Consider the following 23,050-nt stretch of genomic DNA (forward strand, 5'->3'; position numbering starts at 1 on the left):
TTTATTTGCAGTCACATTTATTTAGATGAAATTTGCTCATATTTGCAATGATACATATTCATTCCAATGAATAACTTTACAAACAACAGAGACTTTTTTCAGAAAGTAATTCATATTTTACAGTGAAATCAACAGAACTTAATGCTGCCGACATGTGCATGACATAGAAGTGCGTGTCGTAGTTTTGTTAACCAACCTTGAATAAGGCAAAAACACTGTAAAAACACTGACAGTAACAATAAAACATTCATGCCCCCCGACCCCACCCTCACGGTCTATACATATTTAAATCTATGCACATATTAAATAACTTTATTTAAAGATAATACACATTGACAAAATACAGAATCACATGTACATGTGTTGATGATAAATGCTCGATTTGTCTCTGGTTAGTGTATGGTGTAATGCTCCTCTTACGGAAAGGAATATTATTGCATTTCTTGAAGGATTTTTGTATTACTGACAGTAATAGTATAATTCATTCGTTTGAGCGATGAGGTCTCTTCTCAGCTTGCAAATGACTCTTGTAGAGGAGACAGAAGCCCTGCCACTCAGAAACATTGTGAAAACCACACTATACAGTTATATTATGTGCAATGTTTTAACAAAATATATGTTTACTATTATTTGCATGGTTAAGTGCTACACGAAATGAGATAAAGCTTTGTAATAACCATAAAAATAAAAAAAAACAGGACAGATCAACAAGTGAATTTATGAATATGGATGTGTTTCATATAAAGAAGCTGGGGAGAAAATGTTGTAGGCTAGAATGAGCATATGTTTGTGTTTTTAGAGAAATCGTACCATAACATTCATAAAATGAGAAAACGGTTCATAAAAGTTCTTTTAAAAATCTTGGTCACTGCTCATGAGTAGTAAATGTTAACATCAAGCATCTTATGAAGTAATGCACAGAACATTTTGACGCACAGACACTAAAAAAAAGCTGATACAACTACATTTGCATCTTCTCTCAGAAATGTCTTTTTACTATTATGATATTTTAACTATACCTGCAAATTAAGATTTATCATTTATGCATAATAAAAAAAAGAATGCATTATTATATAGTAAATGTATTCAGGATATAAGACAAGGAATTTCAATAGGATCTACTTTCAAAAAAATATAAAACATACAAAATACACTCTACCTGGTCGAAAACAAAAGTAACCTTAATTTTTCTTTTTAAATTTCTATGTGAAACTACAGTTTGACTAGAGTTGGACTAGATAAACACACGACCCAACAATCCTCCTTGTGGGCGGCAAATTCTGATATATATTCAGATGCTTGAAATAAACATGTCCCCACACACGCACATAAAAAACATGTAAATATAGCAAGGTGCCTTAGCACAGACTGGCACACACAGACCTACAGAACAGAAGCATTTAGTGGTGCTCGTAGTGTGGCACGGTACAGAGTGTTTCGAAATACGTGAACTCACAAACTCGTCTCTCTATCCAGATCTGCCTCCTTCTCTTCATCACCTCTTTTATGTCCAATGGCAACTTCAACCTTTGAGCTGCGGAATACAGAAAAACACGCATCACCCTGAAGAAAAACACACTTGGAAAGCTGAAGAGAAACTGTGAGCGTGTGTGTTGTTTTGTGTGAACGCATTCTTCATGAAAGCAAGATTATTGATTTATTAGTGCTGTCAACTGATGATTCATAGTAATGAATAATAAAATAAATAATTCATGAAAACTATTTAATTATTAATTTAATATTTAAAAATTTAAATATGTATCATATTTAAACAATTTTAATATGAATTCAAATATAAATTCAAATAAATTTATAAATTATAATTATATTATATATATATGAATTATATATTCATATATAACACTTTCACAATTAGCCTGTTAATGCATTTGTTTATTTTTTTCTGTCTTTTTTTTTTAAATACATATGTAATGACTTTATTGATGACTCTCATAATGTGGTTTTATTAACAAAGTTCGGGAGAAGCACGATCAGATAATCATCCAATTTGGCACAGGTGCATCTCGTCTAGCTAATCATCTTAAATAGCACGCAAGCGTGTATATATATCCAGTCTTCCTACCTCCTGTCCCACGACAGTTTTTTCGGCAACCCTCCTCCACCCCAACTCCTCACTTCTAATCTATTTATCCCAAATTAGGGATAGGGGGAGTCATTTGGGTTCGGGCTATGCTCCGGGCCCGGACCCCTCCCCCAGGACAGCACGCCAAAATATGCCTACTATTTGCCTTCAGATTAGATGTAAGGGTGAACTCGTGAAGTATAACATGTATACATTTCTATAATTACTCTAGATATAAATTTCACAATAAAAAAATCAAAATAATTTGTTAAATAATGTTAAACAAACCATATGGGTTTGATTTATAAATGAATTACGGTATATTCTACATACAGATTTTCCATTAAGGACTCTTTGTTATCAGTTTTATTTTCAATAACAATGTTAAAACAAAAAAATAGCATGAAGTACATTTAACTTGTTGCATGCGTTAACTTTGACAGCCCTATTTTACATGAATGTCTGACCTCAGTGAGTTAAAGGAATATTTCACCCAAAAATTAACATTTGCTCTGAAGCCATCCAAGATGAAGATGAGTTTGTTTCTACATCAGAACAGATTTGGAGAAATTTTGCATTACATTATTTGCTCACCAGCAACATTATTTGCCATCAGAATCAGACTCCAAACAGCTGATAAAAACATCACAATAATCAACAAGTTACCTACAGTACATGCCTCCAGTCCATCAATTAACATTGTGTGAAGTGAAAAGCTTTGAAAACCCATCATTAAGGTGTTTTAATTTTTAACGGTAAAATCTGGCCAAAATAGACAAGTCCATAATCTATACCTATACCACCTCCGATGAAAAATCCCCACTTGTTCTCTTGCATCAAAATGCACCAACATATTCATTCAGAACTGTTTTGAACTGATTCAGATGAGATGATATTCTAGAACAGTAGAGTCAAACTCAGTTCCTGGAGGGCCGGAGCCCTGCAGAGTTTAGATTCAACAATAATTAAACACACCTGATCCATCCGACTAATCAAGTCCTTCAGGCTTATTTGAAAACTACATGGTATGTGTGTTGGAGCAGGATTGTAAACAAAACTCTGCCGGGCTCTGGCCCTCCATGAATTGAGTCTGACACCCCTGTTCTAGAAGCAACAGTTTGAAGTTAAATAAGTCTTGACAATGGATTTGTTTCTTACAAACATGCAGCTTTCACTTCATGGACTGGAGTGGTGTGGATTACTTGAGGATTATTATGTTTTTTATCATCTTTTTGGACTCTCATTCTGACGGCACCCATTTACTACAGATGATCCACTGGTGAAAAAATGATGTGATCCAACATTTCTCCAAACCTGTTCTGATTAAGAATCAAACTCTTCTACATTTTGGTTGGCCTGAGAATGAGTACATTTACAGCAAATTTTCATGTTTGGGTGAACTATTCGTTTAATTTGCATGCGCTAAAGCTTGACCTTTGACATATCAGAAAATCATGCTTTTGCATGCATTAAACAAATACACACAAACATGCACACAAACCCTAAGATGCTTTGGAACAAAAAGCTTGAATCTCTTATTGTGATGCCACTTTTTTAGTAAAATGCCCTTTGTGAAGCCTGGAAATGCTTCATTGTTGTTAAACTCTAAAGAGGAAGATGCAATTTTTTTTTAGAAAAGGAGAAAAGGTTTGAACATTTGGGAAACAATAAACAATAACCATAGCACCAAAAAAAAAAATGGAGGCCAGACACCAAGAGCACTAGTGTATATACAGTGATCGTGCACAGACGGGAAGGGTTGCAACTTACCTTTCGGAAATCAGCATCTGGGACATTAGGAGAGGGAGCTTACGAGTGACAGGGATGAAAAATTCAGTCATTTCAAAGAGAACAGCATGTTTGAGGACTTTACTAAACAGACTGCTAATTTAATTTCATCACAATGAAGTGCAGATCCTGAACGATCCTTATTGGATTACAGATAAATTGACTTTATTCAGTTATCTAGGAATTTCATTTATCCAGTAAGAGTCTTATTTAATTTCACTGGGAATTGATTCTAAATTAGGATAGAGATATTTTAGCAATCCTATATTCATTTAGCATTTTTAAAGTAAAGGCCTGGATTTCATCAAAGGGCTCAGATATGACTAAACTCGAATCTAAGAATGAAAATGTTGTGGACTGAGTTTTGGTCCCATTTAAGGAGTAAAGCAAGCTGTGAGGTGAAGGTCTTCACTACTGAATTGAGAAATGGACATGTCCCATTAGCATAAAATACTATGTATTTTGATTATCCTAATGTAATGTTTGCAGGTGTGTGGTGAGATTAAAGTGACATGTTTGAAGATTGTCATGTGTGCGAGAGAATGTACTGAGGGAATATTAAATCCAAACCTTTTTGAGCTTTGATCTTTGTTGGTGCTGTCAGTGCTGAGGTCTTTCCAGGTGTTTCCAAAAGTCGTCTTTGTCATCTCATCTGAAATGTTGACAGTGGAAGGATCGTCCCTTGATGAACACAAACACATTTTATGCCATTTTTAATCTCAGACTGTTGTTGTTTTTTCATCTATTTTGAAATTAATCTTTTTTTCAAGAAGAGATGAGGCCATCTAAACATTTTAACAGAAATTAATAAGTGCAAGCCATTCGGCTCGAAATGAAACAAGTGAAATTAAATGTAAAATATTTGGGTTGGTACGAAAAAATACATTAGAAAACTGTATTACAAAATCTTTATATATTTATATATATATATTGTTACATTTTCAGAAATCATTATATCATCATCAAACCTTTATTATTATCAGTGTCAAAAATGTTATTGATTTTTAGTATCTCTGTGGAAACTGTGATTTTTTTTTCTTTTTAATAATAAGTTAAAAATAACAAATAAGTTTATTTGCCTCAGTTTTATCAGCATTTATTTGATCTTTTGTTACATTATAACTGCTTTTATTGCAATTTCCCGAATAAAAGCATTCGTTTCTTACTGACTCAAACTTTTGAATGGCAGTGTTCAAAATAACAAACAAATAAATTAATAAAAAAAATGTATTCAAACGTTTTTATTCAATTTTTCATTCTAAAAAAGTAATTATTCAATCAAATATTTTTTAAATCACAGACTTAATATAAATACTCTTACAAAATCAGATTTAAGGGTTAGATTAGATAAAAGTGTTAAAGGGATAGTTCACTCTCAGATTAAATTTTGATATGTTTTAGCTTACTTCAAGGACATCTAAGATGTAGGTGTCTTTGTTTCCTCAAGTAGTTCCCATTTTGATATTTTTAGGTCAAACCGTTCTTGTCTGTGACTCATATGATGGAGGTCTATGGTCACCACCTCAAATCTCTTGTACACAACCACATCGAATTGATCTGATGGCGCGCGCGCTTCCTGATGTGTGACGTGCGCGCGCACTCTGGCTTAGTCTGCGCAAGCGCGGAAAGCGCAGGAAGTGATCTCTCGTGCGTGTACATCACTCATTGTTTACTGTTTACCACACGATACGCCACCAATCTGCACTGTCTGAAATATAATGCAGTAATTGTAATTAATTAATTTGTTTATAATGCACCCTATAATCGTTGCGATTATAATAAACACAACACATTACTCACTCTATTGACAGCGTGCCATTGGGTCCCTCTGGCATTGGACGTCACCTCCAGTTTATATGTGGCAAACTAAACACAACGTGCAAAACGTTGCGTCTCAACAGCGGAGAGAACTCAGGATCTTCAGTCAGGCAGGTGTGTGTGATGCGATACTGTCAATGTCCACGTCGTCGTCTTGTAGTGTTTCATTCGTGACAACATATGCTCTCCACTTCTGTTGGCATCTCACAACACTTGCTACTAAAATACCACCAATTTTGAAGAGATCTCTGTATCTCCGAGGCTTGAAGACGTGCTGCTGCAGCGGATCGCTCCTGAATACTTGATCTGTGTATTCTGGTTCAAATAAATATGGTTGTGAAAAAAATTTAACGTTGTCTGTTGATATATTGAAATCGTCTTCCATTGCAATTACCTGTATGTCTAAATATGTTTAGATCTTCACAGTGAAAGGTAAAACTTCCGAAATCTCTGTGTAAACCATAGACAGTAAACAATGAGTGATGTACACGCGCGAGAGATCACTTCCGGCGCTTTCCTCTCTTGCACAGACTAAGCCAGAGCGCGCGCACACGTCACATCAGGAAGCACTCGCGCCCTCAGATCAGTTGGACGTGGTTGTGTACAAGAGGAAAAAACGATATAAATACACAAACCGCTCGTTTCGTGTCTTAGGTCATCAATGTGTACTTACGATGGGGAATCGTTTAATTTGGACTCCTCTGTACATGCATTATATCCAGTCACAGACCAGAATGTTTTGACCTAAAAATATCAAAATTGAAACTACTGTGGAAACCAAGACACCTACATCTTGGATGCCCTTGAGGTAAGCTAAAACATATCAAAATTTAATGTGAAAGTGAACCATCCCTTTAACAACAGCAAGCTACCCATTTTTAACACTGATTGTTTTGCTACTTACTTGCAATGCCCCTCTAAGGGCACTTGTACAATTCCTTCATCCTCCATCAAGACACACTGGTTTTCCTGAAAGTGAGAGAAAGAACACAATGGTGATGTGTCCTTTTAAAACACTGCCAGCAGTGCTTGGTCTTCACCGGCCAATAGCATCGTCGCAGGCCAGAACCAATAGCAGTGGTTAATGGTTGGGGAGGGGGGGGGGGTACCTCTTGCTGTGCATCTTCCATTTTTTTCTTCTTGCTCTCAGGCATGAGGTCGTCAAGCCAGCTGAGATCCCGCTTACAAAAGACAAAATCCAACAGCTTACGGATGAACACAAGGGCTAAAACCTGCAAGAAAACACACAGATATCATATGATATCTTACATATAAATGTATATACACACACACACACACACACACACATATAAACACACATATCTTACCATCATCGGAAAGACTATGGCAGCTCTGGAGGTTTTGATGACCCAGAGAAGCACCAAGCAGGTGAGCTGGACGATGGTGAACAGGTGAACTTTTCTCAGCGGGACGTGTCTCAGGTAGATAAAATCAGGCTGGTGTTTTGCTGGCATCCAAAACAGCCTCAGGCGATCAAAGAACTGAACAGCAAATGCAAACACAGCTAACATTGTCAGATATATAAATCAGATGGACTCTAATTTCACCTTCAAATTATCAGCTAATCCTAGAGATTCACATATTTTGCCGCTCACAGATATGTAATATTGGATCATCTTCCTTAGTAAATAAATGACAAAGTATATATTTCGATCTCATTTGTTTGACTGGGTTCTCTTTTTCAACTTTCAGGACTTGCATGAAAATCTGATGATTTTGGGGGGTTATATTTATGCAGATATATAGACAATTTTAAAGGGTTCACAAATTTTTAAGCAGCAATGTGTGTGTGTATATATATATATATATATATATATATATATATATATATATATATATATATATATATATATATATATATATATATACTAATATTCTTAAAAAAAATAAAAAATTAGAAATGCTGACTTGAATCAATTGAAGTAATAAAAAATAACCAAAACAAAAATGAACTAAGTAAATGCTTAAATGATAAATAATTATTAATAATTTAAATTATTCAACAACGAAATTACATTATAAAACTAATGCAAATTACAAGCATATCAAAAAATTGCTAACCCATAAACTAAAATAAAAAAATAAAAATACAAACCATTAATATATACTATAATAATATATAAACAATATTAAGTAACATAAGCCACTCAAACAAATGGCTGAATAAACAAATGCACAATATATGGATTCAGTAATTGCAGTACCTGTATGCCCCTGAGAGACGATGCTCCCATATAGAGGAAAACTCCGTATAACACAGGCATCGGGATATTCTGAGGACAAAAACGTAAAATAATAACCATTAAAAGAAGATGAAATGTCTCAAAAGTTTAATGCCAGCATCATGTTAGCAGGCTGACTCAATCTGAGCCAAAGGTCACTGACCTTCAGTATGGAGGTCATAAACACTGAGCTGCCCATCAGGACGAATATCATGAGGCCGGTGAAGCGCTGCTCTCTGATGCCCAAGAACTTGGGCTGTTCTCCAGGCGCAGAGCATTCGGACTCCAGCTTCAGGCTGTTCACGTGGCTGATTGACAGCACCGTCGCGGCTACGAACCATGGCAGGCCCATCAAAGAGCACACGCCCAGCATCACACCCACCACAAACAGGTCCAGATGATACCCACAGCCTTTCTGTGGAGGCACACATTCATAACAAAAGACATCAGGTTGAATATCTGTTGACCAAAAGGAGCATATTGTGAAGGACTTAGCAGCGGACCTTAAGCTTGTGTTCCTTCCTGTTAATAATAACAGCAGTGATTTGTTGATCCATGAAGATGAGGATGGTGCATAGCAGAGCTGGGATGAAGCTCACAATAATGGTCCACCATGGGTTTGGACCTAATGGGCTGATGAACCAGCCACGGTCATCTCTGGTTGGCTGTAAGAGATCATCTGATTAATGACATATTCATACGCACAGGATAGATTTGTGCAGAAATGTACTGTAAAACTTCTCTTAACGACTCACTTTGAACTCATTGGGAACCTGTAGTTTGGGGGAAGGGACCCCCAGAGCATAGTCGATCAGAACCATGGTCATGATGGTGATGAAAACGGCAAAATCACTGATAACTGCCCTCACCTGTTTAGAAAAGCACTGAATTAGAATAAGCATGAACATAAATCTGTGAGTCTTCAAAATGCTAAAGGCTTAGCAGTGCCTCTTTACTCTGTTAGGTATAATGGGTCTAGATAAATTATAATTCTTATATTATATTGTATTATTCTATACTGAAACACACACAAGCTTCTTGCCTTGGTGGGGAAGTAACGGCTAGTTTTGAACTCCTTGAGGAAGGAGGACATGACAACCGTGGAGAAGAAGAGAATGACAGACCAGAAGAGGACGTCAGGGATGTACGGACCGTGGTGGCCACAGGCTCGGCCCACAAACTCTCCCCTGTTCTCCACACAGCCCTGAGATGAAACAGCACACACCATAATCACATCTGCTCCAAAGAACACATATAAACACAAACTCTAGAAAAAAGGAAGATAAAATCATATAGTCATGTGTAACTGGAAATATCACAAGGATTTGTTTATGGTGGATTAGATTGTGTTGTATAGTTGTGTGTGTGCAGGAGTTTAAATATAAAGGGGAACTGAGGTCAACCAATTGAGGATTTGCTTTTATAAAGTACGAGTCACTGAAATGTATTACCCCATATGCCCTTATGAAACAAAAATATATTGCAGTATATTGGAAAATATCATGTAATATATTAGACATATATTCTTATATATATTTATTTTTTCCAATATATTGCAATATATTGAAAGCGGCAATCATTTGTATATTTTGCAATATATTATATACTATATGTGTCATCAATATATTATTAAATGTATTCAAATATATAAAATATTAGAAATAAAAAGGGAAAATAATATATTACAATATATCACAATATATTTTAGGAAATATATTGGTAAATATATTTTCCTTTCGTAAGGGTGGTGGCATACTGTTTTTAAAATAAAGTACTATGAGGGTTTATAATCTTCTGTATGTACGGGTGACCTATTATTTGTAAAAATGTGCAGTATTCAAATGAGCTGAGGTTTTATGAACACATAATGGCACAATGCAATGCACTCAATGATTAATGCATTTAACGCACCCAGACCTGTATAGTACGTCATTGCATGCAATTGCTAACAAAAATTATGCAGGATGATGACTGACTATGATGGAGCCTATGGGAATGCAGTTATATACCCATATATAACCATCTATATATATATTGATAGTTAGATATAGATATATATATCCAGTAGACATATCTGTTCCATCTACACTTGTCCCTTTAACACTTGCACACTCTGTTCAGTTTTTATTCTAGCTACTTGTTTGTTTTTACCTTCTAGCACTTGTACTCTTTGTTCCATATAAACTACTTGTTTTCTTTTTATTATAAACATTATCAACTCGTAAATATGAATGCACCAATAGTCACACTTACCTTTACATCTAGGCCTAACCAGTCAATCTCAGAAGCAGTGATGTTTTTGTCCTGCCAGTAACTCAGTGTGGCATTGCTAGGTTCTTCGGGCATTGTGCACACACACCTGCAAAACACAAATAAATACATCACATGATTTCACATTGATAACTTTATCAACACGTACTGAATTAGAGCTGTGACTTTAAAGCTGCGGTAGGGAACTTTTGACGCTCTAGCGATTAATAAACAGAACTGCATGCGTTTTGCGGAAGAACATCGTAGCCGGAACTACTTCTCTCTGTTTATGTCTATGAAGAATCACAAAGGTACTGGGTTACTCCGCCGCGGTACCCCCAAAGCAATCTAAAATAGTCCGAATATAAACACTTATTATAGGTGCACACTAGTGATTGAGGACAAGCTAAAAACACGGTTTGGATAATGGATTCATGGTGTACTCGCTTATATTATATACATTTTTCTATACTTTGAACACAAACAAAGTTACGGACCGCAGCTCTGATTGGTTGTTTTTTACCGGGAGCGATGGAGTTTCTGCAAATGGCAATAGGACCACTGGGAGGAGCCAGAGGAGCTTGATTTTTTTCACAGATTATCTGTCTCATATTCTACTGTCAGGACATAATGACAGGTTTAATAAATATGTACAAAATATTTTTTTACAAAAGTTCCCTACAGCACCTTTAAGGAAGATGTACTCACGAGTACTGAGTGAGCTGGTTGAGGTCGTTGTGCATGTTGAAAGGGTACGTCTCTCCCAGATGAATGAGTTTCTCCAGAGCCTCGTAGATAAAGATGATGCAGATGAGGGAAGCGAAGGCTTCCTCCGTGAATCGTGTGATGTAACACACCAGCGAGCTGGCGTCTGTGGCAACCAGCAGAAGACAGAAAAAGGCTGTCCACAGACCGATGCACACACGCAAGGAGAGGTAGGACAAACCATATTCTCTGAGGAGAAAACACAGATAAAAGAGATGAGTCTCTGTCTGTTTTATGGTAATATGATAAAAGACACTTTGGGGGTGAGTTAACTAAATTGTGTTGCCTTTCTTGCTAATATAAGCTAATATAAGAATTAATTTTTTTTTTTAAAATGTATCCACTAATCACCTGCAATCTGTGAATATGTATTTCTGTTTATAATTAATTAATGAATTTGGAACTTGATATGTTAATCTAAATTTTAATCTGTGGCCGAATACTTTGAATAAACTCATGTGAGCTTTTTTTTTTTAAATTCCAGTCACTAATATTGTTTTTATTTCTAAATTTGAGACATTGTAATAGTTTTAATTTATATTTTAATTAAATATTGATATTTAGAATTTTATTTTTTGTCATTTTCATTCCTTGTAGTTTTTTTTTTCCTTAAATATGTATATATAGTTTTTATTAATTTTTATTTAGTTTTAGTTATTTTAGTACATCAAGTTTAAGTAAATGCAAATAAGAAATGTTGCTTTGGCAGCTAAATGAAATGAAATAAGTTTACATTTTTCTATTGATATTTAATTCATGTAACTGAAGTGTTTTTATGGATTTATAAAAAAAATTGAGTGGGTTTGCATCATTACCTGATTTGCATATTTCCTTTTTATGAAATACAGTGCTACAAAAATGCAGATTGCATGTGAAAATAAACAACGCTATCAGTGCAGAATTCCCTTGAGTTGATTGAAATACTTCAAAATGCTTAGTGCAAATCAAGGTGCCTCACTTGCAGAATTTGAAGAGGATTTTCTCAAAGACCAGGACAGGTCCTGTGCTGCCCAGGATAGTGAGGGGCTGCCCAGCAAACAAAGAATACGCTATACCCGTCATAGAGGCTCCAAACAGAGACTCTATTGCACTCTGAAATGGGAAAAACATAACATCAGTCACATCATAATCAACCCCTCTGCTTAATATACGTTTTGCATATATAAATATGTTCTTACTATGCGTCCTTCCGTGGCTTCTCCTAGTAGACCTCCGAAGGTGATTACGGGAGACATGCAGGCGCAGTACAGGAAAAGGAAGGAGGCGAGACACTGCAGACTGATGGCATCTGTGTAATCTGACAGGTAGTGAGGAGCCTTACGCTTGATGTCCAGAAATAAACCACCAAAAAACCTGAAGATCCAAACAAAAAACACTTCTGAGATCCAAGTCCATCTCTGCCATGGGGATTTACCGAATTCACAAATGCTAAAATATATGGACAGTACATATTTGCAGATTACTCACTTCCCTGTGCGCTGTAGTTCTGGTCCTCCGTGGCCTCCGTGCTCTTCAGCCTCCCCCAGATCAGCCCCTCCATTGGCCAGAGGAGGAACCTTCCTTTTCTCCTGCAAGATGGTAACACAAAACCAACATTAATACTGATCTCAGTTTTTAGATTATTTTATACATAATTATATGTATATACAGTAATGTTTCTAATTTAGTGTGGCATTAACAAAATTGAATTACTGATTTATTTAAACAGAATAATGAAGACAACATGTTAAGTAAAAACGAATGAATGAATGTATATATAAATATGTAATGTAGTTCATATATTTAGCAAAATGTTCCTCTCTAATGTTCATTTTTCTAGCTGACTCTCAAGCTGACATTGAATGGTTTTCTTGAGGTAAATGTAACATTGTTTACAAGCTGTTTTATTGGCTTCTTTCTGTTTTCTGAAAGAACTGCTTGAGTGATTACGCGACATAATATATTTTAGTAAGTTGTACTATTTCTTTCAACATATCTTCTAATGTTCATTCATGTTTATATTGTGCTATATAATTTAGCAGTAAAGAGGAAAAGATGATCATTTAGTCAATAAATTCAACCCTCAAAAAATGTTTTGTCCAAAACTGAAAAATCATTTTTGGATGAATATTTTCAGTCTGAAATTTCTGTGCATCACTGAAGTCCAAATCCGTGATAAATGAATGCATGGAGTTTGAGAACTGGCTCACCTGTGAGGGCACACTTTTGGGCGGCTCTATTCTGATGGTGGGATCCCACTCGCCTGGAGGCAGCACAGTCACCTGGTCCAAAAACTCATCAATTCCTGCCACAAGGTCAGAACGATCCTTTGCTTTATAAGCCACATCATGGAACACCTGGAGAAGAGACATTCAGGTGAAATTAGCACACAAAAGAGCCTCCTACGTATAGTATATCATAAAGTATAGAAATAAACACAGTGTTGTCCATAGTACTGACTTCGTCTGTCATTAGCGTGGCAATAGAGCGGCCAATCTCGTGGTACTGAGGCCCTTTCCCCAAGGGCCCAAGCAGAATGAAGAGAAACCTGCACAATGACAAAGGACTTAGTAGTGAACTCTGAGGCACACCGCTCCACAGAATGAATTTGAACGACTGAGACATTAATATGTTTAATGAGTTTGGTGCACATATATATCTGCTCTTACCTGGTGGTAATGGGGACCTCTGCTAGTCCATTGAGCAGCACAGCGGGGGACAAACGGATGAAGGCCACCACAGGTTTCTCTAGAAACTCCAGCTCACCCACCAAGATGTTGGATGCCTCAGCTCCTGGTGGGATCTTCTTCATGAAGTGGAGGTCTATCTGCAGGCACAAAAGAATGGCAGAATGGCCTAATGGTTGGAGAGTTCGACTTGTAACCTGAAGGTCGCAGGTTTGAGTCTCAGTGCTGGCAAGAGATGTAGGTGGGGGGGTCAAGTCATAATATAATGACTTGATGCTCAAGAAGCTTACTGCCCCCAAACATTTGAAGAGTAGTGTATGATTGTATATTTAAGTTCCAGAGTAAGATTTACTACTGTCTGGTAGTAGTATGTCATTCTTACTTTGCTGAAGTCAACAGCACTGTTCTCACGACTGCCATCCCCACGTCCTTCTGTTGTGGTGGGCTGAGCCTGAGGAGACACCGTCTGACCTGGAAGCAGTGCAGCAATCATACCAAACAGAGGAATAAATAACAGACCATCATATAACAGATTCGATCTTTTTGAAGAAAGACAGTGATGTTACAGTCATGGAGATGAAAACCTTTTTTGCTCTTAAAATAGCAATAATGTTACTGCCCCACATAAGTACAGGCGAATCTATGATCATTTTGCCTGATGGTAGCCGTAATGCAAGCTTAGTTGCTTGCTGAAGGGGATGTGGTTAGTTTTGGGTCGGACGAGGGTGGTATCTGGGGCAGGAGGGGCAGAAGGGCATGGGTGCGGTTTATGAGGAGCTGACAGACACTTGGGACAGCAGAGGGAGCAGGCTGGACATAGGAGCACCTGTCTGTTTCTCACATTGCTACTGAACCTAGGCCAGAGAGAGAAGAGGGGACTGGGGAGCAAATGGGTCTTGATGACAACTAGGATGCACAGACAGACAGACACAAACACACAATCAAAAAAAAATAATAAAAAAAAAAGACAGATGCATGGCAAATGTAAAAGAATACATTTGCTGGAGTACGTGGAGCAGTACCATTCTTATCCATTGAGTTCGGTTCAGACTGCTTCCTGCCGATATCTGCGAAAGAGCGTACGATTGGGATCCGGTTAGCCAGTTTCTTCTGGTTCTGATGGTGATGCTGTTTAAGGAGAGCATTTCGAACCTTCTTCCTCACCTCCTCTCCTAAAGAACCTGACATCTCGTGCTGGTCCAGAACCATATCTTTAAAATAAAAAATAAAAAAAGCATTAAACAAAGCAAATTATATGTGATATACACTACCAAAAACTTTTCAGCAAGAACATATTATATTGATCAAACGTGACAATAAATACATTTGCACAATGTTACAGAAGATTTCTAGCTCAAACAAATGCTGTTCTTACGGGCGTTCTATTCAACATATAATGCTGAAAAAATGTATCAAGATTTTCAAAAAAATATGAATAAATTATTTGGTGATCAATGTTTCTTGATCACCAAATCATCAATTTATTCAAAATAGAAATCTTTTGTAGCAATACAAGTCTTCACTAACATGTTTTATTAATTTAACATATCCTTGCTGAATAAAAGTATTAATTACTTTTTTTTTAAGTACTGACCCCAAACTTTTGAACAGTATATTGTAACAAACGATTTGTATTTTGAATAAATGCTGTTCTTTTTATTTATCAAAGAGTCCTGAAAAAGTATCATAGATTCCAAAGAAATATTAAGCAGCACAGCAGTTTCCAACAATGATAATAAATCAGCATTTTAGAAATGTTTTCTGAAGGATTGTAATAATATTTTACTGTATTACTAGTTTACTGTATTTTTGATCAAATAAATGCAGCCTTGATAAGCATAAGACAATCATTTTGAAAACATCAAAAATCTTACTGGTGTGTCATTGATTGCTACTTTAACTTAAAAAAAAGGGGTTGAAAGAGTCATCACAAACTCCTCTTCTGTTATGTTAAGAGTTGTTTGGAATGCATTAGCATATTAGTTTAAAAAAAACATTCACAGACTGTGGAAATCAACTTAAAAAGTATATTAACAGCACATATATGTACTATCATTTGGGATCTAATCTTACATGCTTATTTAGGATGACAGAAGGAAAACTGAGACAGATGCTGAATGGGCCTGCTGTATATTGCTAACTGAAAGGAGAAAATAGCTAATCGTAGTAACTGAAATGCTGATTGCTTTGGATCCTTAAGAAAGGCAGATTTAGACCTGACAATGTCTTCAGACTCTGTACCTGCGATCTCCTCCAGTGAGTTGGCCCTCATGTCCAGCATGACAATGCCGTTGAGGATACAGCTCCGCAGCTCAAACAGACTGTGAAGGGAAAGAGTTGCCACATATGGCTTACTCCACCTTTCCCCTCCGTCTTCTACATCCTCCTCAAACTTCAGCCATCTACAGAACAATAAGGGACAGGAGAGAGAAGATAAGCCAGTGCCACAATCTTGTACTGCATTAGTTGTAATGGATATACACATATCTGCTATTCCAAACCACAGATGTTGCCCTTACGTAGGCGTGCTCTCAATATATTGATTTGAAACCATTTTTATTTTGCAGCAATCTCACTCTACTCTTTGTGTCTGACAGGTCATCAAACCCTCTTTGTAGAGGCTTTTGTTGGACTTCTGAAATGAGGAAAGTCTTTTTGGGTTGAGTTTTTGTTCAATTTAATATAACTTCATGTTACACTATAATACTGTACTATCATTTTGATAACAATATAATTTAGAAAATTGTATAATAAAAAATTAAATAAAAATAAAATAAATACATTTAATAATCTGTAACATTATATATATATATGTATATATATATATATATATATATATATATATATATATATATATATATATATATATATATATATATATATATATATATATATATATATATATATATATATATATATATATTATCCTCTGTGTGTGTATTTGTACCTGGCCGTCTCTTTCCATTCTGCATCCTCTCCTTCTTTCAGGCAGATTTCGTCCAGCTCGGTGAAGAGTGCATGAGGAATGTGTTCCTCGTCATCCTCCATTCCCAGCAGGAACTGTACACGCTGAGACGGTGTGTCTGCTACAGAGACATTTTATTTTTTATCTCTGTACTTTTTCACTCCAAGTTTTCATTTATCCAGGTAGCGTGACAGACTTACTGAATGAAGGAGATTCTCTGCCATCCTCAGTTCCAGAGTCTCTCTCCCGTGACTTCTTACTGTGGCGGTGTCCATGGTGACGATGCCGTCTGTGTGACCTCCGACCCAGAGGTACATGCACCCCAATGTAGAGAGTACGGTGTCCTGCCAGGGAAATATAGAGGCTAGTTATCACAAAACATTCTAAACAAAAATAGCCACAGAGATCTTCAGTAATGACATATTTTTGTAGGCCAATCTAGAGATTCACATCACCCTGGTTTATGAAAGAAAAATTATTACCAATGTCTTTGAAACAAAAAAGCATGTTGAATTGCACTACCTTTCTTGTTTTCAACATGCTTTCAAAGACATTTGTCATTATTTTTCTTCCATAATGATTCCTTCGACAAAAAGTCAATAGGTTTTTCCATTGGCTACTGCAGAAAATTAGCTCGGTGATAAACAGAAGTTTATAATCCTTACACATGTTGTTCATCAAGATAATCAATAAACTTCTACAGTATTCTACATATACGTAGGTTTGTGTTTGTGTGTAAGTTTGTGTGTGTGTATATATGAATAGTTTGGTTCCAAAATGCGACATACGAAAAAAAATGAGTTTGCACCAATATCAGTATTGTGTCTGGTCAGTGTAATATTTGCAGAGTTATTAGGTCATGTTTTCTCCTTTCAAACACCAGTTTCCTTTTTTGCACAATGCAATATATCCCAACAACCAATCACAGCGCACCATTCCATGCACTCCAGGGAGTAATTGTGGCGCTTTGAATAAAACCGGCATCCTAGTTTTCCTCATCTACTTTGTACTTTGTGATCAACAGACAAGGGCTGCACGATAAAGCGCATGTGACTGTCATGCGCATCTCATCAGTAAAGCCAGTTCTGTGATTAATAGCCGTAGATCAGTGACAAGCTATGCTATATCGCATTCATTAGATGAATCACATTCATTGATATTGCGTAGCTTGTCAGTGTTAGTGCTTTTACTAATGGCATTTATGTTTCTGTTAAGCACATAGTAGTCAACTAAATGAATGTAACATGGCAAAGATGAATGCACTTTTGGAAGCTGAATGTAAAGGAAATGTCATTTTGGAATTTTTGTGGTCTAATGTGATATTGTCTTATATGTGTATGTGTGTGTGTGTGTGTGCTCTTGTTTTTGTGACATATCAGGACACAACTCTGTATAATGACATGGGTATGACACAGGTATTACAAGGAGATGGTGACTTATGAGGACATAACCCATGTCCCCTTTTTTCAAAACGCTTATAAACCATACAGAATGAGTTTTTTTGAGAAAGTAAAAATGCACAAAGTTTCCTGTGAGGGATAGGGTTAGGTGTAGGGTTGGTGAAGGGTGATATAATATACAGTTTCTACAGTATAAAAACCATTACGCTTATGGGATGTCCCCAATTTCCACAAAAACAAAAACTTTTTTTTTTTTTTGGTGAACTGTTCCTTTAAATGACAAACATTTCCTTTATTCCTCTATCTTAAACTTTAAGACTTAAGAGTGTCTGGTGGATGTTCTGTTGAGCAAGATCCAATCTCTGCAGTCAAATAATCAGATTCGGCAGTTATGCACAGTACTTTGTGTTTCTGTTCTCTCTCTCTCTCCCTCCAGCTCTCTGAGACTCTCTGAACTGTGATGCCTGACAGCCTGACAGTGTGTGTCTGTGGAGAGAGAACACATATGTGTGCTTGTGTGATGCCAGCTCTGGGCACTGACACAGAGAAGTGGGAGCCATAAAACAGTTCTTTACCTCACGACTTAAATGTGTGAGGCAGACAGATGGTGATGAAAGCAGACAATGCAATCTCCATATAGAAATAAGGTCCATTCTGACTGTGTCTTCTGAATCACCTCATTAGTTTTTAATACCACCACCGTCTCTCTCTTTAGAGATACACACTCTAATGAGCTTTAGTTTCACTGGCTCACTCAGTCATGCAATTTAGCATCTAAATAAGTGATAAAGACCTCCAGGGCCGAGACAAATACACACACGTGTGCTTTTATCTCATTACCTTCACAGATATCTTCCCCCAGCAGCCTTGAGGTAAGGGTTTGTGTGGAAAAGTGGTAGCTCATGCAAAACTGAATGACTTTCTCTTACATCAGTGGATCGTCCTCTTAACGCTAAATTCAGAGCAGTTACAGGGACTTAGATATAATAATTAGAAATGGCCAAATTGTACTCTCAATATTTGACAGTATTTGACAAAAAGTTTTTAAAGATGTATTTTCAGGCAGGCCTGCCTTAGTGGACTAACAGTGCTTGTCAAAATGGTTTAGATGGCAAAATCAAATCAAAGAAGGAGAGCTTTACTGTTCAAAGCGTTATTTAATATTTGACAAATGTTTTCATATAGAATTGTTAAACTACCAACAGAAATATCCAGTGATGCTACACTTTCACCTTTTGCAGTTTTGAATTGAAAATATAGGCTGGCATTTTTATGATTCATGTAATTTATAACCGAATGTCATTTTTCTATTTTGCCTTATTAGACAATTGAATAAGACTTGGAGGGATGCATGTTTTTTAATTAAAAGATTATTTGCAAACAGTTTGCATCTAGTTCTTATTCTTTTTACTATTCCTTTTTATTTTTCGTCATTGCACTAATTTATTTTTTTAATTGTATATTTATTTCATTAAATTTAATTAAAAAAAAAAAAATCTTATACAGTAGGATTGGAATGACTTGACGGTGAAGGTTTTTGTGAACTATCCCTTTAACGAATTTTAACTAGGGCTGTCAAATGATTAAAATTTTAAATCAAATTAATCTGAATTTTCAGTGGATTAATCAGGATTAATCACTATTTGCAATTACACCTGAATCCTAACCATTTTTTTTCTGAAATGCGTACCAAAAGATAAATAACAGGACACAGATACATAATTTTCATGTATTGATTCATCAATATGTGGTTCTTTTTTTTCTGAATTTCAAAAGTTTAACATTTACTTAGATCAAATTTACCTGAGCACTATATCAAACCATGCCATTTAACTACAGATAGTGTAAGAGTTTTAGGTGAACCAGTGGTTAAATATAGCCACATATCTATGAAATTATGCATAGAGAAACTCCAAAGAATGAACTCAGAAACACAAACATGCGCCCTCTGCACTCTGGGCACTCTTGTTTTTGGGAGGTGTCTATTTGCTCTGCCACAATACTTTAGGATCGATATTTTCATGTTCTGAAGGCTTCAAGTGCCAGTAAAACCAAGTAAAAATGCAAATGCTTTTCCAAAACAGCTGTAATTTTCGCTGCATTGCATGTAGGCGTTCTGCGCATGCGCAGTGTGAAACACAGGACGCTATAACAGGAAGAAGCTCCAGCGTATGAACTACCAAAGTCATCTCTGTTTATCGAGCTTGGCTTGAATGTATTTGAGAGTAACTGGGGTAAAACCTTAAGCTTCTTCTGTGTTTTCGTTGCAGCGCTCGCCGCTGTTTTTTACTATCTTGAGAATTCAGAGATCGACAAGATTTTCCTGACCTAAATAATTTGTCACACTGCGCATGCGTAAAATGCGTTAAAAAATTTGACGTAATTAACGACAAACAACTAATTAACGCCGTTAACGCGCTATTTTTGACAGCCCTAATTTTAACCCACAAAAATTGAAAAACCTAATAGTCTCTTCCAAGGTTATTTAAAAAAAAAATTCTACTTAAAATATAAACTTTTGGATTTCAGGGAGTCCATATGTATGCCCATTTTTGCCTATGAGGTAACTGATTTTATATTTCTTAATTTCATGTTTATATATTTTATTTTGACTTTATTTCATATTTGAAACTTTATCTCACAAAAATCTTCTCTGAGGCAAATCCAAACTGATTCCGAACTGAAACAATGTTAATCCATGGTTACCAGTCTCATTTGTGAAAATGGTACATCATTTTTGGTCACACAGAAGGTTAAAGCAAGTAAAGTTGAGGATGTAACAGAGAGGCTCCAAGTGTGTGTGTGAAGGAGCTGGAATGAAATCTTTCTCTAAATGGAATTTTTCCTCAGGACTCAGAACAGTTAATGTCAAACAGTGGGTTCATTTCCTCTCTACTTCTCTGTTGTCTGAAAATGAGGGCACTATTCTACAAAACGTTTGAACTTGAAGCTTCTGGAGCTAATAATGTTTAGAATCAACTTTATGCAGCTTTAATAACTAATACTGGGATAGTGACTAAAACTATAACCACAAGAAAAAGAGAAAGCAATTCTTTGCTATAGACTAGATAACGTTAGCTTTCAAAATCTACCAAAAAATAACACAAATTGTAAAAAAAAAGAAAAAAAAATGAAATTGTACTCTTAATTTAATGAACAGACCTTCTTCTAAGTCAAATTCCTCAATCAGCGTACTTTATATAATAGTCATATGCAATAATTATTCAGCAGTCTTGAAAGTTCTGAGAAATTCACTTATTAATTCTAAGAATTTGTTGCAATTTTAGCTAAGGTTTAGAGAGTATCTACTGCTTTAAGACTTCAGTTATATGCAACACACACAAATAAAAAAAATGGGATATATTGTGATGATATGATACATTTAAATGAATGTTTTTAAGCATAATTTTATTTTATCTTTAAATATACATTTTGACTCCAAGGTTAGAGTGTGCGTTTAAAAAGCTTCAATTACCTTCCAGCTCCTCTTTCTCGAAATTCGTTTTGAGCATGGACCGAGTCCCACCTCTGTCCAGCACGGCTTCCTCATCGCTTCTCTGCAAAACACAACACTGTTATTAAGCACACAGTAACACATACATAACTAACAGATACAGTAACTCATCCAACAACCCATTCTATGAAATACGGCAAAGAACTTTACACAAATAAACACACAGACAGTACTGTTCAAAAGTCTGGGGTCTGTAATAATATTATTAACATATCTGTAAATGTCATTTATTCCTGAGACGGCAAAGCTGTATATTCAGCATCATTCCTCCAGTCTTCAGTGTCACATGATCCTTGGGCTGCTTAATAAAATCAACTTTTGATCAATTTAATGCATCCTTGCTAATAAAATTCATTTTATTTAAAATGTACATATTTTGGTAAGATTATAAATGTTTATTACATTACAGATTGTAAATGCTTTTTTTATATATCACACTGAGACCATAACAGACAGACCCTTTAATTCCCTCTCACACCATCATTGGATGACATCCCAAAATTAGCAGCCCTCTGCCTAACCTTAGCAGACAGTTTCCATGGCAACTAACGTGGCCTGCCACTAGTTGTCCTCAGAACATAATGACATTGTTTTAGTCCCTCGTAAAGCCAAAGTCTCACTATCCTGTGGCTCCGAATCCAGATCAGCCATAGTCATGGATGGATGGAGTATTCATTCATATGATTTAGCAAACAACCACTTGCACATAATCACCTGCACATCTTTAGAGTAACGTCTGGCTACAGCCTGCAGCAGAACCTAATCAATTCATTTTAAATGCATAGATAGTGGACAGATGATATTAAGGGACCTATTAAGAGAAGGACGAGATAGAGCACAGCGCAAAACACGGGTCTCTATGAGAATTTAGGCCAAATTATATGTGGATCACATGGGGAAGATATTCAAATTATGTGCTGGAGCATCCTACGCATACATATGCTAGCTTCTCCCATGATCCCCTGGGCTCTCATGGATGCTCATATGTACAGTGGGTATAGAAAAGTAACTCTAGGAATTTATGACAAAGAGTGGTCACTGTGTGCATGTGACAACAATATCACAAATTCTCCACAAATGTTGCTTTGTTTGGGAGGGTTGCAAGAAAAAAGCCACCCCTCAAGAACTACATGCAGTCAGACTGAGCTTTGCCTAAATGCACCTCGAAGATTCTGATGCAGATGAGACTAAAATTTTATTATTCGGCCTCCACACCAAACAATGTCTGGCGGAAATCCAATACAGCTGGCGTCCATGAAACAGATTCCTCCAGTAAAGAATGGAGGTGGTAATATCCTGTTATTGTGGTGTTTATCTGCAGCGGGGACTGGAGCTTTTGTTAGGATAGAATGGAAAATGTATGGGGCAAAATACAGCGAAATTTTTTAGGAAAATCTGCTGCCCTTTGCCAGAAAGTTGTCAATGGGAAGGTTTACCTTCCAATATGACCATTACCCAAAACACACAGCAAAACTGACCACACAGTGGTTGAAGGAGAAAAAGGTGATTGTCCTTGCATGAGCTCGTCAGAGCCCAGACTTAAACCTCACTGAAAATC

At 36.3% G+C, this 23,050-nt stretch overlaps 1 protein-coding gene across 4 annotated transcripts in view; it reads right to left on the reverse strand.

The window, feature by feature from the left end:
- The window catches only part of LOC128022452 (sodium-driven chloride bicarbonate exchanger), a 39,788-nt gene continuing 16,738 nt past the window's right edge, over window positions 1-23,050 (reverse strand). For 3 of the 4 annotated variants that reach the window (XM_052610058.1, XM_052610057.1, XM_052610060.1), the window contains 24 exons: window positions 21,454-21,535; window positions 16,779-16,922; window positions 16,561-16,699; window positions 15,855-16,015; window positions 14,636-14,824; window positions 13,996-14,084; window positions 13,596-13,753; window positions 13,387-13,474; window positions 13,137-13,283; window positions 12,415-12,515; window positions 12,126-12,300; window positions 11,906-12,039; window positions 10,891-11,136; window positions 10,186-10,291; window positions 8,975-9,136; window positions 8,688-8,801; window positions 8,436-8,597; window positions 8,096-8,347; window positions 7,915-7,983; window positions 7,018-7,191; window positions 6,799-6,921; window positions 6,594-6,658; window positions 4,442-4,552; window positions 1-1,534 (listed from right to left, as the gene is read on the reverse strand). In XM_052610058.1, the coding sequence (XP_052466018.1) occupies window positions 1,453-1,534; window positions 4,442-4,552; window positions 6,594-6,658; window positions 6,799-6,921; window positions 7,018-7,191; window positions 7,915-7,983; window positions 8,096-8,347; window positions 8,436-8,597; window positions 8,688-8,801; window positions 8,975-9,136; window positions 10,186-10,291; window positions 10,891-11,136; window positions 11,906-12,039; window positions 12,126-12,300; window positions 12,415-12,515; window positions 13,137-13,283; window positions 13,387-13,474; window positions 13,596-13,753; window positions 13,996-14,084; window positions 14,636-14,824; window positions 15,855-16,015; window positions 16,561-16,699; window positions 16,779-16,922; window positions 21,454-21,535 (3,273 nt within the window). In that variant the 3' untranslated portion in view covers window positions 1-1,452. Of the gene's footprint in view, window positions 1,535-3,853; window positions 3,892-4,441; window positions 4,553-6,593; window positions 6,659-6,798; window positions 6,922-7,017; window positions 7,192-7,914; window positions 7,984-8,095; window positions 8,348-8,435; window positions 8,598-8,687; window positions 8,802-8,974; window positions 9,137-10,185; window positions 10,292-10,890; window positions 11,137-11,905; window positions 12,040-12,125; window positions 12,301-12,414; window positions 12,516-13,136; window positions 13,284-13,386; window positions 13,475-13,595; window positions 13,754-13,995; window positions 14,085-14,635; window positions 14,825-15,854; window positions 16,016-16,560; window positions 16,700-16,778; window positions 16,923-21,453; window positions 21,536-23,050 lie in introns of all 4 variants that reach the window. The other variant, XM_052610059.1, reaches the window with a different exon arrangement.

This window comes from Carassius gibelio, chromosome A11, assembly GCF_023724105.1.
Source record: "Carassius gibelio isolate Cgi1373 ecotype wild population from Czech Republic chromosome A11, carGib1.2-hapl.c, whole genome shotgun sequence".
Classification (NCBI taxonomy): domain Eukaryota; kingdom Metazoa; phylum Chordata; class Actinopteri; order Cypriniformes; family Cyprinidae; genus Carassius; species Carassius gibelio.